This window comes from Dama dama, chromosome X (assembly GCF_033118175.1).
Source record: "Dama dama isolate Ldn47 chromosome X, ASM3311817v1, whole genome shotgun sequence".
NCBI classification, from domain to species: domain Eukaryota; kingdom Metazoa; phylum Chordata; class Mammalia; order Artiodactyla; family Cervidae; genus Dama; species Dama dama.
This window is the reverse complement of record NC_083714.1, coordinates 134,368,632-134,385,979: the sequence shown is the minus strand read 5'-3', so window position 1 is coordinate 134,385,979 and position 17,348 is coordinate 134,368,632. Positions and strand designations below refer to the sequence as shown.

Sequence of the window (17,348 nt, the reverse complement as noted above, 5' to 3'; positions counted from 1 at the left end):
ACATGCTGCCCCACCCCTGCTTTTAGAGGTACAGATCTAGCACTAAACACATACTGCAAAATTCCACCTGTCATTGGTATTGCTCTTTTATTCCCCCAATCTTATTATAAAAAACCTATGGGACTTTGCTGGTGGTCCAGTGGTTAGGGCTCCGTGCTTCCACTGCCAGGGGCATGGATTCAATCCCTGGTTGGGGAACCAAGATCCCACATGCCACGTGGTGCAGCCAAAAAAATAAAATTAACAAAAAACTGTACAGCTTCATTCCAGTTCATTCTTCTCAGTGATAAAAACAAATGGAACTCCAGGCTGAGCAATATTTATTTAAAGCAGAAGTAGTCAGGCATTCTTTCTGTTATTTTCTACACCCCACCATGCCTCCTTACAGAAGTGCATGGGACATGCATACATGTCCCTTCCCATCCATGTCTAGGGATGTGCACGACAATTACAATTACTAGTGGGTCCCAACACTGTCTGATTTAACCAGACATCAGCCAGACAACCAGACATTCATAACAGGCTTTTATCTCCCACCTTCCTCTGCCCCCACATTTGTTACCTTCAAAGGGCATCACTCAGTTCGTTTTTACAACTAACTTTGATTCTAAGCTAAGAATTCGAGTACCTGACTCAATTATGAAAATGAATCCCTTTGATATTTTCTGAAAGAAACCTCAAAGAACTAATTTCAGCTCACTTGAAACTATAATTAAAACTCACTAAATTACATGGACCTGAATTAGTGGTAAGTCTGACAAATTGTGCAGGATTTAAACACATGTGTAGTGGTGTTGTATCTGTGAACCATCACTATGCTGTCCAAAAAAAGCTTACGATGATCCTTTCAGAAAATTATTTTCTTAATATTAAGAAATTAACATTAATTTCTGAACATTAATATCATTATATTTAATATATGCAGTAGATATAACTAAAGTCTGCTTCTAGTTGTCCAACTATTTCTCTTGTGGTTTTACAAATATTATTAATTAGCATAGAAAAAGCTTTTCTGTCAGTTGTACACCAAAGGGAATTTTAGTCTAGTCCATGTCAGATTTTTCTTACACATTCTGGTTGATGGGGTCCCAAAGTAATGAGGTTTTTCTATAGAGATGCATTAAATTTAATCTCTGACAGTCATGAAAAGTGGCTGCTAGCTTGTTCATGAATGATTACTTAAAAATACACACAAAGAACTTTCACACCAAAAATGGGACATTTTCTTTAAGTATCAAAAGCACAACAAATAACTTTTTCCATGTTCTAGGTCTTCTGCGACTCACCTCTAAGGTATCCCCATCAGTCTCTCCCTCCAGCTCCACTGTGCTGCCCACTCCATTGGTTATCATCTCTTTGACCAAACAGCAAAACCTAGAACACCAAACATCACAAAGATGCTGTTAACTATGATCGTTCCTATTCCTTACCTCAAACTTAGCCTTATTACATTAAACTGTGATTAAATATAAACCAAGCTTTTACAAGTTATAGAGCAATCACTCTACCCCTTGAACTGACATGGTACTTTTCTGACATGGCTATCTAATCTAGTTTAAATATCCATATGATATGGGAATCCCCTCTATGCAGCATCCCCACCAACTGGGTGGCTCATTGATACTTGAATACCCCCAGTGTCAGAGAACTCATTACCTCACAAGGCAACCCATACTTCAGTGAACTCGATGAGAAATGCTTCACTTATATTGAACTAAGACTTCTTTTATGGGGGTCCCATTGACAGACTGCTTAGAATTAGTCTCTTTTGTGCATAACTGCCCATTAGATAGGTATTGGGTTGGCCAAACAATTTGTTCAGGCTTTTCCATAGCATCTCATGGGGGAAAAAAAAAACTGGAAGAAACTTTTTGGCCAACCCAACACATAATTCTATCTTGTCCTTGTAAGTCTTTCCTTCTTGTGCCCTCAGTGTTTCCCCTAGTACTTGTTTATAAATCATTTCATTAACTGGTAATTCCTCAAAGGTATCCCTGTGTTATATTCTTCTTCAAGTCTGGCCCTGAGACAAGTGTTTCAGGGCTGATTTAATCAGCACTGAGGATATTGCCGGGGGTGGGGGGTGGGGCTTGCTAGGTGGCTCAGTGATAAAGAATCTGTCTGCTAAACAGGAGACATGGGCTTGATCCTTGGGTCAGGAAAGTCCCCTGGAGGAGGAAATGGCAACCCACTCTAGTATTCTTGCCTAGGAAATCCATGGACAGAGGAACCTGGCAGGCTATAGTCCATGGGGTTGTAAAAGAGTTGTGACACAACTGAGAACCTGAGCATGAGCACGAAGGATAGTGGGACCATCACCTCCCAAGTTGCCAACACTCTAGCTCTTAGTGACAAATAAGGTCCTGCATAAGGGGAGGGTGAGAAGGAAATGCATAAGACAACCTCATCATTCTGTTCATGTAGACTAAGCTTAATATCAACTCTAACCCATAGATCTTCCTCACAAACGCTGGCTGAGCCACATCAGCCACTCCCTAAACTTGTGTAGTTGTTTCTTTGCATACAAGTGACTTGCCTCAGAAGGTCTGTATTCAGTATTCTCTCTTAGGGTAGCAGGGAAGAATATTGCAGACTTTAAGGTAATTTCTACAAAACATTAAAATGTTCTTCTCTCTAACACATCCCATCTCCACTTCTTCTCATCTTTGAAAGCTGGGAAACATGATAAGTCAGGCTTCTTAGGAAACATATGGTATGCACTCAACAGAATAACATTGAAAAAACAGGGTCAAATGTTGAGAACATGGAACAACTGGAACCCTCATACATAACTGGTGGGAGTATAAATTGATATGACCACTTTGGAAAAGTACTGGCAGTATCCACCAAAGCTGAATATAAACCTCCCCCATAATCCAGTAACTCCATTAATAAGTACATACTGTACAGAAATCAATGAATATGTTCACCAAAAGGCATGCACAAAGGTGTTCACAGCAGTTTTGATGATAATGGCTCCAAATTGGAAATAATTCAAATGTTCACTAGAACAGATAAACTGTCACATATATTCACAGTGGAACACTACAAAGCGAAAAAAAAAGATGAACTAATACAACATGGCTGAAATCACAGAGAAAGAAGTGAGAAAGAAGAGTACCTACTTTATGATTTCATTTATTTGAAGTTTAAGAACAGGCAAAACTAACTATTGATGATAGAAATAAAAATAACTACCACTGGGAATGGGTTTAATGACTAGGAAGGGGCATGGGGCACCTGCTCGGGGTGCTGATACACTTAACACACTGTATGCACTTCACTTGTAAGTATGTGACATCTCAATTAAAAAACAATTTAAACACATGGCAAGAAAAGGCACTGGGGACAGAATGAGAGTCAGGAAGTTAAACTTTGGAGTAAAAGGATGTTCTACGTGACATTTGACAGCATTTTCCAACTCTAAGTTGAAAACTGTGACCCAAGGATTCCCTGGGCTGATATTTTGTCTGATTTCTAAATATGTTGTGATAATAACTATCTGAGACACACTGAATTAAAACGTTCTCAAATTACATGAGGCAAGCTCTCAACAAACTATGAATAAAGGACTCTTCCTCAACCTGATAAAGCTTATCTATGAAAAACGTACCAGTAATATCATGCTTAATGGTGAAAGACTAGATGCTTTCCTCCTAAGTTCAGGAATAAGTCAAGGATGTCCTCTCTCACCACTTCTACTCAACATTACACCAAAGAGTCTAGTCGGGACAATTTGGCAAGAAGAAAGAAAAAAGGCATCCAGGTTGGAAAGGAAGAACTCTTAACTATCGTTCTCTGCAGATGACATGATCGTGTGTACAGGAAATCCTAAGGAATTCAATAAAAACTATTAGAACTAATAAGTGAATGCCAATTTGTAGGACACTAAATCAATATACAAGAATCAAGTGTATTTCTATACACCAGCAATGAACAATCTGAAAATGAAATTTGAAAAACTCCACTTATAATAGTATCAAAAATAAGATACATATATATATATATATTTAACCAAAAAGTATAAGACTTATACATTGAAACAACAAAAATTGTTAAAAGAAAGACAACCTAAACAGAAAGAAAAGGTATGGATGGAAGACTTAATATGGTTAGGATGGCAAAGCCTCTCAAATTGATCTACATATCCAGGGTAATACCTGCCAAAACCCTAGCGACCTTTCCTGAAGAAATTAACAAGCTGATCCTAAGATTCACACAGAAATGGAAGTACCAGCAACAGTTAATATGACTATGAGAAACAGAACCAAATTGGAGGACTCACATTTTCTGATTTTACAACTTATTACAATACTACAATAATCAAGAAAATGTGGGAGCATCATAAGGATAGACATACAGATCAATGGAACACAAGTGAAAGTCCAGAAATAAATGTTTACATTTATGGTCAACTAATTTTTTTAAAAAGTGCCAACACCATTCAATGGAAGAAGAAACAGTCTTTTCAACAAACAGTATTGAGATAACCACATATCCACATGTAGAAGATTGAAGTTGAACCCTCTACCTCATACCATATAAAAAGAAACCTCAAAATGGATCAGAGACCTAAATATTAGAGCTAAAATTATAAAACCCTTCGAAGAAAACAAATACCAGAGAAAATCTTGGGTTAGGCAAAGCCCTCTTAGATATTACATCAAAAGCACAAATGACAAAAGAAAAAATAGATTGGACTGCCACAAAATTTAAAACTTTCATGCTGCAAATGACACCATCAGCAGAGTAAAAAGACAACCCACAGAATGGGAGGAAACACTGACAATTCATACATCTGATAAGGGCCTTGTATCCAGAATGTAAAAGGAACTCTTAAAACTCATTAACAAAAATACCAACCACCCAATTAAAGATGGGCAAAGTTCAGAGAAATTTGTCAAACTTTCGCCAGGTGAGCCAACTTAATGTCACCAGTAATGAGACAAAGATATTGGATGCTTCCCAATGTGATATAGTGAGTAGGATACGGCATCACATCCATGGTATTCCCGCCCCAAATGTAAAACATTAATATATTCATGGGGGAACAGCAAACTAACCCTAACTGAAGGATCGTATAAGATAAACTGTCTGTAGTCTTTGAAGGGGACTATGCAGATGTGACAGCTAAATGTTCCCATGTGATCCTGGATCAGATCATGAGCCAGAGAAAAAATATTTTTTTGTTTCACTATAAAGGACATCAGTGGGACAATATATAAAATTTGGATAAGGTTTATAAATGACAGCACCACATCAATTTTTATTTCCTGTTCTGATAATAGTACTGTGATTACATAATCGAATGTTCTTGTGTTTAGAGAAACATACACTCAAGTACTGAGAGGTGATGGATCATCATGTCTACAACTTACTCTTCAACAGTTCAGAACAAAAGAGTCATCTGTCTATAGAGAGAATGTAAAACAAATGTGGTCACAAATGGTTAACACTGGGATGTTCTTAGTGAAATATGGAAATTCTTTGTACTATTTTTTGAACCATTCTTATAGGTTCGAATATGTTCCAAAATAAAAAGTTAAAAAATTGTTTTAATTTGGCAAAGAATTTGAGTAGATAGTTCTCCAAAGAAGACACATAAATGGCTAATAAGACCCTGAAAAGATGCTCAGTATTATCAGTTGTTCAGTTCAGTCACTCAGTCATGTCTGACTCTTTGCGACCCCATGGACTGCAGCAAAAAGGACAGACAATGACAAGGATTGGGAGGATGTGGTGAAATTGGAACCCCCATACATTGCTGATGGGAATGTCAACTGGGAAAACAGTCTGGCTGTTCCTCAAAGTTAAATACAGAATTACTGTAAGACCCAGTAATTTGACTCCAAGAGAAATTAAAATGTTAAGTTCACAGGAAAACCTGCATGTGAATGTTCATGACAGCATTATTTGCAATAGCCAAAAAATGAAAATAATCCAAATGCCTTTCAAGTGATGAACAGACAAATCAAATATATCCAGACAATGGAATATTATTCAGCCACAAAAAGGAATGAAGTTCTGAATCATGTTATAACATGGATGACACTTGAAAACTTTATGAAAAATGGAGGATGTCAGTCACAAGAGCTCATGTATTACATGATTTTATATATATATGAAACATCAAGAATAGGCAAATTCATAAAGACAGAAAGTAGATTCAGTGTCTGTACAGGACTGAGATTGGAGGTTTAAGTTGAGAGAAAATGGGCAGAGACTGTTAACGGATACTAGGTTTCTTCTAGGGTGATGAAAATATTCCGAAATTAGACTACGGTGATGGCTGCAGAACTGTGATTATATTAAAAATATATGAAATTGTACAATTTAAAATGAGAAAATTGCATGCTATTTGAATTACATCTCAATAAAGCTGTAAAAATTATTTCCCATAAGGTAAAACTTCAGGGAAAGCAGTGTAGCAAATATTTTTCACAACGGAGATCCATTAAAAGTCATCCACCATTATCAGACTGAAAATATATGAATCAGATTAAAACTCACCTACTGCACTGGTTTTCAGTGGAAAAGTAGATTTGAAAGTCATCAGAATTATCATGGACGTAAAGAAAACAACACCGTTCGTCAAACTTGGATATGCTATAAAATTTCAAAACACAAGAAAGCTTATTTATATAGTTTGATATCAATTTAAATTGTTGGAGAAAAATCTAGTAACAGCTTTTTTTCCAGTTTACAAATCTGAAAGTTTCATTACTATTTTAACAAATCTCCCCCACACCAAAATGACTCCAATTTCTCCATGAAATTTAAATCAGAGGGGCATTTAATCTTGCTTATGTTTGAGTCTGTATTCATTGACAGACTTTATTATGCTTTAAGAACTTACTATATATTCAGTGCTAAGCAAAGCATATGGGAAGGAAGAAGGGGAATAAAATATGGTCTCTATCTTCAAGAGTTTATAAGGTCATAAAAAGGTACCTATAAGATAATTTATTATGGTATCAAAGAAATTTCTGGACTTGAAAAATGGCATAGCATCTGTGGTCACATAAAGCAAATGGAAATAAACATGACCACTTTGCTCAAGAAAGGCCTTTAGATATCTGGTCCATATCCACACCAAAGGCCTGGATCTGACTCTACAGCTTCTCAAACAGGCAAAGTTCACTGTGCCTGGAATCCCCAATGACAGAAAATTATTATAGTCCATCTCTTGATGGGTTTCATAGCTAGAAAGTCCTTTACCTGCACTGTGCCAAAGACTGCAAAAGGCTAGATTCCCTTCTATGATTAGCCCTTTGAATAAATGAGGCCACTTTATCTTACTCTTTCTAATTCATCTCTTCCTGAAGTCATAGCTTCTTTGACCATACCTTACATGTTATGGAATACATGACAACAAGTAGACACAATTAATAGTACAGGGTGATTCAAAGTGAATCAGAACTAGGTTATACATGAGTAACTTTCGAAAACCAATCTTTAAAGGAACTACCACAGTTATTTGGATAGCATTGGGAACGCTCAACACATGCTCTTCATGTCACATTGGTTCCAGGGTTTGGTTCACCCCAAGCCCTTTGCACATACATCCCTGTTGATGGTTGAAATGGCAGCAAGAGGTATCTCTATGAGATGGTACAAACAGAAGGTTCTTGACTGTATGTTAACATACAACTTAGTTTCTGAGTAGTACATTTTTGGGAATGTTCAACACTTTTTGAATTATCTTAAATTTTCTGAGCAGTGTCATTCAAACACATGACTCTGTTCTTCAATGATTTCTCTCCCTTTAAAAGTGAGATAAATACTACTCCTGCCTGCCAATGAAGGAGATGCGGGTTTGACCCCTGGGTCGGGAAGATCCCCTGGAAAAGAAAATGGCAACCCACTCCAGTATTCTTGCCTGGGAAACCCCACCAACAGAGGATCCTGGTGGGCTACAGTCCATGGGGTTGCAGAAGAGTGGGACACAACTTGGAGACCTAACAACAACAATGTCTAGGAAAAGATCATGCTACATCTAGAGGTATAACAGGGATTCATTCAGTGGCCTGTGATCTCAGGATCAGAGAAACTATGAAGGTACTGAAACCCAGAGAGGTTGAGTGATTTTTCTCAAGGTCAAACAGCAAGAGGGATTAGAACTCACATCTACTCCAGAGCTGCTCCCACCCTTGGGTGGGCTGGCAGGGTCAGATTCAGAGTGCAGCCACACAGTTCAGACCCAAATGGCCACCACTCCTGAACCAAATAGCAAGTGGCAGACCTTTCCCAAGAATATACCGCCCTACCCACCTGCTAATAGCAATGCCCTTGGCTCCATTACTCTGCCCAGGAGAGCCCAGTTACCATGTAACTCCCAGCTGCAGCTCTGGGGGTCTCTGAGCACTTGAACATCATTGGTTTAAAGAAGAAACACTTTCTCTCTCTCTACACACATAACTTCATTTTTTAAAATCAGTTTGAGACAAGAGAGTTTTTTCTGTTGGATACAAAAGCAGCTGCTCAGCTATAACAAGCCAAGAAGCCATTACTAGCAGCACATTATAAACAAGTTTGGGCAGGGCGACACCTGAGAAAAGTCTATTTTGGATTCTGTTGAAAATGAGAACATCACATATTATAACTAAATGGAAACATTAAGGTGATAAAAACATCATTATTTGTATTAAAACAATAATGACATTTCTCTTATGCTCTTACCTTATTCCTCTAATGGAAGAAGCTGTAAAATTCCATTCATGAATTTGTTTCTGCAAGATTCAAGGACAAAAGTCAGTATTTTGACCTTTTCCATGTAAAGAATCATTTTTGGTCTCATTGTATGGTGAATCACTTCTGCTAATTTTTACTTTCAGTAGAATTTAGCACTTAAAGCAAAGTGGTTTGCATAAGGTGGAACACGAGAAACATTTTCCATATTGTAAAAATTCATTTGTATCTCTAATCCAGTTCAGAACAATCTAAATTTGAAACAGAAACAATAGGCACACTGTACGTACACAGTGAGTGGCCTTTCATTTTCTGTCAACACACCAGGAAAACTCTAAGAGAAGTTTGGGAACAGCCCATCCAAGTTGAATGACTGACAAAAATGTTTGGAGAGGCAAGAATGTGGCAGACACCAGACAGTATCATTCAATCTCTTTTTCCCCCGGGTACCTGGCTAGACTACACTTCCCAGCTTCCTATGTGGCTAGGTGTGGTCATATGATGGAGTTCTGACCAATGGGATGTGAACAAGAGTGTGCCACCTGTGGGCCTGGCTCACAAAACCTCCACAGTAATCCTCTCCTCTCCGTTCTCTTTCCCCATCCACTATCAGATGCAATGGGAGCCCTTCAAGCCCAGACATGACACGAGGCACAGACAAACTTTTATCATCATAGATAAACTGCTATTTGGGGGGCTAGTTTCCATTTGGGGGATATTTGGTAGTATCTAACCTGCCATGATTAATACAAAGACTAACTGGGATTTCAATCTGTACAAGAAACACTTAAGAAATACATATACAACTCTGTCCTCTTCCTCCACCAACACCCCTTGCCCTTAAACTTTACACAAAGGTGAGCCTCAGAAAGAATGTCTGAATTCTCAGATTTAGAAGAGTCACAGGTTACCACAGCAATACAACAGAGAACCATTTTAACTAGGAAAATATATTTGGTTAGCCTGAGGAATGCCATAAAGCAGTGGTCCCCAACCTTTTTGGCACCAGGGACCCATTTCATGGGAGACATTTTCCCCCCCATGATTGGGGTGGGAGGGATGGTATGGGGATGATTCAAGCTCATTACTTTGATTGTGCACTTTATTTCTATTATTATTACATCAGCTCCACCTCAGATCATCAGGCATTAAATCCCAGAGGTTGGGGACTCCTGGCTTAAATGACCAGCAAAGCCTCACAGAGAAGTGAGAGGCAAATGAATGAGTATATTGTCCAGGAGGACAGCCACAAGCGGTCAGGGGACAAGTTTCCTGCTGTCCTAGAGCAATAGCAACAGGCACAGCTGGGAGAACAGTTCCCAATGGGAGAAGCACAGTTTAGACATCTTGATGAAGCACCTACTACACTCCATGCAACGTACCAGCCCTGGTATGTACCATGACAGGCAATGACAAAACCACTGTCCTCATGGGGCTTACATTCAAGTGAGGGGAGATAGATAGGCAATAAATCAAATTGTAAGTGAAGAACTTGGTGGAGGGTGAAAAGTGCTATGAAGACAAATAACACAGCAAAGGCCAGTAAGGTGGGGCAAGAAGTCATGATTTTTCAAGCAGAAAGCTAAAGCGGGTGAGAGAATGAACCGTTCAGATAAGTGGAGGGCCAGTTCCAGGCAGAGGAAACAGTAAGTGCAAAGGCCCTGAGGCAGCAGTGTGCTTGGCATGTTTGGGGACCAGCACAGAGGGGAGTGAGACTGGAGGGGAGTGAGAGAGGAGGCTCGGAAGATCACGCAGGCCTCTGGAGGCCATCATTAGGATTTGAGCCGCCACCGTGTGTGAGAATCACTGAGATCTGTGAACGTGGATGAAAACTTGAAAGCCAATCACAGAGCTATCTGAATAGAAAGCCTGCGTGTATTTCAAAGGAGAGGTGTGCTCTGAGTCACTCAAAGAGAGTAGTGGTGGAGAATAGGAGTCTGCTCTGGATTCAGGTACAGAAATAGGAGCCCTGGCAGATTCGGGAGAACCTTGTCTGACCCACATACACCGGCAAGAAGCCGCATGTGTACAGAAAGCTCAGTCACGCAAGTTTTCAAAGTACTCCCAGATGGCAGGTATACTCTGGGTAGCTTTAGGGAACTTCTTGATTTGGGAGGAAGATTTACTGGTTAAGAAGTAAACCACACAGACCTCCCATCTTTCCCTTCATATCATTAGCAACAGGCATTGGAGGGGGTTCCTGCTTTGTAGGTCTATGGATATAAAAATATAGAAGTCAAGCACAGACTTGCCAGCAGTTGGGTAGACACTTAGGGAAGTGGATAAATGAGACAGGATGTTCTTTGTACATGATACAGACTTTTGGGTAGCCAACAGACATTCAGTGCAAGAAGGGGAAGTGTGCTTAGAGACACCTTTGCAGAAGTTAGAACTTGGGTTGAATGAATTCCGGGGAGGGAGAAAGATAACAGAAGTGCACATGTGAACCCCTACAGGGCCAGCTTTGGCCCGTGCAATGGTGGATGAAGCTCTGGCTGGGCTGAGGGTCAGGGAGGGGGAGGAGGAGCAAGGAGGGGCAGGGTTATATAGGTGCTTGACACCTGGGAAAAGAGTTTGAATTCGGGGGACTTCCATAGCCGTCCAGCGGTTAAGACTTCACCTTCCAATGCAAGGGAGTGTGGGTTCAATTCCTGATTAGGGAGTTAAGATCCTCCAATTAAAATAAATAAATTTAAAAAAAAGATCCCACAGGCCTCAGGGCCATAAAAACAAAACATAAAACAGAAGCAATATTGTAACAAACTCAATAAAGACTTTAAAAATGGTCCACATTAAAAGAAAAAAAAAACCTTAAAAATAAGTTTGAGCTTTATCTGGAAAGTCACAGGTTCCAGTAATGATCTGGGAATATCAACAAGGTCACTACGAGGGTTTTTAAAATTATGATTAAACTCTTAAGCTGAAATACAACATACATTCAGAAAAGGGTACAGTGATCATCTCAACAAATTTCCGCAAAATGAACACCCACTGTAACCAGCATCTACACCAAGAGACAGAACCTCAGCAGCAGCCCAGAAACCCCCCTCACACCCCTGTTCCCAGTCACTCCTGTCGACCCAAAAGCAACGGCTACCCTGGGTGCATGGCTCCTGACCCAGGGTCCTGGAAGGTCAGTCAGGACAGCTGTGACTGTCCTCCTGCCCCGAGCCTCCTGCTGGGCAGCATCTTAGTCCTTCCTGAGAGGGGATACTTCACCAAACCATGATGAGGAAGTAGACTCACAATTTTAGCTTTCCACGGCGTCTGAAGCCCCCAATAAGCACGCACTGGAGGCAGAGCCAGGGTGGGCTCTGGAGAAAGGGGCTGGGAAGTCAGAGAAGGGATGCCTTCAGAATCCCCTAGGAGCTGACTCAGCCTCTGCCCTCCTACCCCCAGAGGGGAGGGGAGCTTTTGGTGTTAAAAGCATAGGCTTTGTTGCTGTTCTTAACAGCACTGACTTTTTGTGTAAGATGTCCAGTGGCTAATATAAGTATAAATGGCACCCCCCTGCAAAGAGTTTTCCAAAACCAGCAGCCCTACCCGTATGGACAGTGATGGGGCCACGATGCATCTGTCCGGGCCCAAGAGGAGCTGAAGGAGAAACACTGCATTTGTTCTTGCTCTGTGCAGCCCCCCTGCATTGCTGTGCTGGGCACAGCTCACGCCAGCTTGGGAGGCCAATCCTGCACATCTCCTCCTAACCCTGTGTGTGGTGACTCGACCATGGTTGCTGGAAACTGGCCAGGATGGGAGTATTTGCACCACAGAGCTCAGTAAACACAACAAATCGCCCTCTGCTCCCACATCCCCTGGAGAGCTGCTAGTTAAACATTCACCAGCCTAAGTTTCTGAATCCTTGGCCGATGAACCAGAGCTTCATCTCATGGTACAGCGGTGCTGTCTGCAGGTGAATGTGTGCCTGTGTGCAATCGCTTCCCACCACCCATAGCCCACTGGGAAAAACTGCAAATCCATGTAGAGAAGTATCATTTCACTCTGGACTAATCTGCTTGCTTTTACAATTTGCAGAATTTCAAAAATGTAAATGAAAGCAAAAGCAAAGCCTTCCTCTCAAAGAAAAAAGGCAATTTATATTTCTCTCAGACATTTGCTCTGACAACTACCAAGCACTGTGCAAAACATTTCATCAGTCAAGGAAAACTAGCATTTGCTGCTTATATAGTTCTTTCCATTTCTTATTACAGACTATGTACAAACAAAGCAAAACATTTACAACTAGTGAGATGTTATATGTACCAATGGAAAGTTCCATTAAAGACTTGCAACCATTATAGAATTCCACGAGAACAAAACCTTTTTGCTCTAAAAGTCTGAAGATTCCCTTTAATAGGATCAGCTTTTTTCGTAACTATTAATACTTGTCAAAGTAATGAGGTGTCCACACCCTGTTGGAATGGCCATCATCAAAAAATTTACAAACAATAAGTGCTGGAGAGGGTGTGGAGAAAAGGGAACCTTGCCCTTGCCACAGTGTTGGTGGGAATGTAACTTGGTATAGCCACTACAGAGAACAGTATGGAGGTTCCTTAAGAAACTAAAACTAAAGCTACCATATGATCCAGCAGTCCACTACTGGGCATATATCTGGAGAACGCAATTCAAAAAGATACATGCAGACTTCCCAGGTGGTTCAGTGGTTAAGAATCTGCCTGCCAACGTAGGGGACATGGATTCGATCCATGATACAGGAGGATTCTGCATGCCCTGGGGTAACTGGGCCACACCACAACTACTAAGCATGCGCTCTAGAGCCTTCAAGCCGCCACTACCAAAGCCCACATGCCCTAGAGCCCATGGTCCACAACAAGAGAAGCCACTGCAATGCAAAGCCTGAAGACCACAACTACAGAGCAGCCCCTGCTTGCTGCAACTAGAGAAAGCCCATGTACAGCAATGAAAACCCGGTACAGACAAAAATACATAATTTTTTTTAAAAAATTAAAAATAAAAGACACATACACCCCAATGTTCACTGCAGCACTGTTTATCATATCTAGGACACGGAAGCCACCTAAACGTTCATCAACAGAGGGATGAATAAAGAAGATGTGGTACATATATACAGTGGAATACTACTCAGCCAGTAAAAAGAATGAAATAATGCCATTTGCAGCAATATGGACCTAGAGATAAGTAATACTGAGTGAAGTCAGTCAGACAGAGAAAGACAAATATGTATCACTCATGTGGAATATAAAAACAGGCTACAAATGAACTATTTACCAAACAAATAGAGTTACATATGTAGAAAATAAACTTTTGGTTATTGAGGGATAAGGGGGGAAGAAAGATAAATTGGAAGACTGGATTGACACATATACAGTACTATATATAAAACAGATAACTAATAAGGCCCTACTGAACAGCATGTGGAACTCTACTCAATACTCTGTAATGGCCTATATGGCCATATTTATCAAGCGTAACTAAAACTTTATACCCACTGAGCAATGGAAAGTTGTTGTATCAAGACTATTTCTGATAAAGAGTTTCTAGTAAGATTTTGAAACTCTTCTTATTCTCTGATGTTCTATTTTATTTTTGAAGATACAGCTTTTTTTAAAAAAAATTATTAAGACATAATTGCTCACATTTTTGTTTCTGGGGGCGGGTGGGGGGGATCCTTCTTTGCCAAGTTGAAGGCAGAACTCTCCCCCTACTCCATAGAAACAAAGACAGAAAACAGATCTATCTAATGAGCTTATCAAGGGTGCTACTTATTACTACAAAATATTTTATTAAAGGAAAACTGTGATGAAGTACTTCAGACACATAGAGATGAAAATATACTTCATGAAACAAAACATGAGGCCTGGCCCAGCATTTGTGTAATATCTTTAAGGGGCAATGAAAATGTTTTCTCTCCTGCATTGCTGGTGTCGAGTATGAACTGGAATGGTACAAGTTGGACAGTAGCTATTGAATTTTAAACATATCTAGTCTTGAATCCAGCAAGTCAAATTCTGGGACTCTGCTCCTGAAAAATCTACAGGTGCATGGTAGGATGTAACCATCAGGATATGGACCAGTGTATTTACAATAGGCTAGACTGCAAAATTGAAACCTAAGTGTGCATTAGCAGCAAAGTGGTAAAATAAACTGTGGCTCATGAATACTCAGAAATGCACCACTGTGACATGGGAATATAGGGGATTTTACATTTTAAAAAATCAGGTGGATCACTGTGTGCCATATGAAAACTGTCCATGGTGTATGCATCACTTAAAAAGGGTAAGCTGCAAAGTAACAAGTCTCACCATATGATCTCACTTTAATGAAAATGCTTCTCATGCTGTCTATATGTGTATTATATATATAACGGGTATATGTACACACACACAGTATACATATATAACTGAGCTTAGAGAAAAGTATACATGGACATCACTGGTGGGAATACAGAACAGGTTTGAGGGATCTGAAGGGACTTTTACTTTATTCCTTATCCACTTCCTCATGTTTTAACTTCTTTATCAAGAAGCTTGCATTCATTCATATATATACACACATATACACATATAGGTACAAATAATTACATACACACACACACACACACACACATATATATAAATACCTTGCTTCCTTTTCCCAACTGTGATTACTCTCTCTCATATACTTCTGTCACTCAGAAGTTAAGCACAGGTGCCTGTTCTTTCAAGTACCACAATATAGTTAACTCTCCTACATGAAAACTGAATTTTTAATTAAATGATACAGAATAAACAGAGAGCTCTTTATGATTGTTTTCTTACCATTTCTGTGGGTGAGACATGCCACAGAGAAACGGTCCTCTCCTCAGCTTCACTGTTTATGGAGACATACGAAGGCTGGTAGACTTTGGTTGGTTCTATCACCAAAACCTAAAAGAACAGAACCGATTCTTGTGCTGCGTGGGAACATGTTGCAGAGCTCACCCTGCCCAGTGAGCAAGTGGGGAGCTCTGGACTCCACAGACCCTCTCTGAGCACCTACTGGTGGATATGCAATAAGGGAACATATAGAAAATAAGGAAGAAAAATGGTGGGGTGGGGGAGACACTTGTTTATTAGATAGAGTGGCCAAGAACAGCTTGCCCGAGGAGGTCACAGAGAACAAGGAAGACTACAGTTTTTGAGAGAAATGAGGAAGTAAACTGGAGGATCCACAGGTAGGTACCCAAGTCTGCAAAAAACGCAAGAGGATGCAGAATGAAGTGACAGTCCATGAGTTACATTTTATTGTGCTGAGGGAGAGGGAGGGAGAGGAGCAGTAAAATTCCAAAATTTTACTATTAGTGGTGCACTGTTGTGGAACAGAGTTTCTCCCCCACAACACTATGGACATTTGGGGCTGGGTCATTGTGTGATGGGGGCAGGAGGCTTGTCTCATCTTTGTGGGAGGTTTAGTGGCGTCCTTGGTCTCCACCCCACTAGCTGCCAGTAGCAAAAGCTTCCCCACAGCATGACAACCAAACTGTCTCTGGACACTGCCAGATGCCCTCTGGGGACAAAAACCACTCCTAGTTGAGAACCACTATTTTAAAGGATATAGCCAACCTTTTCTAGTGAGTTGATCTCTCACTGGCTGACTTTGCATAAGATTGATGAATCTCTTAACATTTTCAATTATTCTAAAGTTTTCTTCCTTTCAGAGTATTCAATAATTTGACAGTACCAATCCCACTTTCTTTTTTATCTTCAAGATTTAGTGTTTCTTACTGGAAATCTGAGTCCATTAGTAACTTCATTTGTTGCCTCAAAAATTATATCTAGCCAGAAGTTCAGCCGTTCTTGCCTGGGTGAATGTTCAATAATGGGTTTCTTGAAACGCTGAATTAACAACAAGTTCTGAACTAATGACCGCAGGTACCTGGAAAGACCACAAGTACCAATAAATTAGATTTCCAAGGAAACAGTATTCAATCCTCCTCCCTTTAAAAGAAGTTTCACCAAAGCTTTAGTTCTTAAATTCATATTGCGTAGCAGGTACTTGTTAATCATTTGGCAGCCACATACTTAATTACAAGAAACCCAAATGGAGCAAAATAAGCTTGTCCAACAAAATCATAGAACATGCCTTTTTACTAACATTGGGCTAGACCTCAATTTTGGTACATCTTGTTCAAAGCACAAAGACTGGCAAACATTTGCTATCTTAATTAACAAGAGCAAGTGGTTTGAAGTTCAAAGGAACGGCAAAATGACAAAATTTCAAACTCAGTGTCTTTTTCTTTTCTAACAAGACAATTATAGATTTATATATAGTTGTAAGAAACAACACAGAGAGATCCCATGTATCCTTGGCCTGGTTTATACTGATCGTAACATCATGCAAAATTCTAGAACAGTATCACAATCAGGATATTGACATCGACACAGACATCGACACAGTCAAGATAGAAAAAATTTCCATCTGAAAGGATCCTTCGTGTTTCTCTTCTATAGCCAGGACAGTTTCCTTCCTACCCTATTTCCTCTTTGACCTCTGGTCATCACTAATATTAAACTCAAGGTCTCTTTTTTTAAAAAAATCAGATCTGACCTGGTGGGTCTTTAATTTATGAAGTTTTCAGTCTCACCACATCTTTACTATCTTTAGGCAAATTGAACTTTTTAAACATAGCTGCCAGGAAGTGGTAGTCTCCTCTCTGGTAGAGA

At 39.9% G+C, this 17,348-nt stretch overlaps 1 protein-coding gene across 1 annotated transcript in view; it reads right to left on the bottom strand.

The window, feature by feature from the left end:
• Positions 1–17,348, bottom strand: part of MAP3K15 (mitogen-activated protein kinase kinase kinase 15) — a 136,545-nt gene that overhangs the window by 25,814 nt on the left and 93,383 nt on the right. Inside the window, exons 10-14 of the mRNA XM_061137496.1 lie at positions 16,410–16,560; positions 15,465–15,572; positions 8,680–8,729; positions 6,511–6,606; positions 1,287–1,374 (exon numbers count right to left, since the gene is read on the bottom strand). Of these exons, the coding sequence (XP_060993479.1) occupies positions 1,287–1,374; positions 6,511–6,606; positions 8,680–8,729; positions 15,465–15,572; positions 16,410–16,560 (493 nt within the window). The remainder of the gene's footprint in view (positions 1–1,286; positions 1,375–6,510; positions 6,607–8,679; positions 8,730–15,464; positions 15,573–16,409; positions 16,561–17,348) is intronic.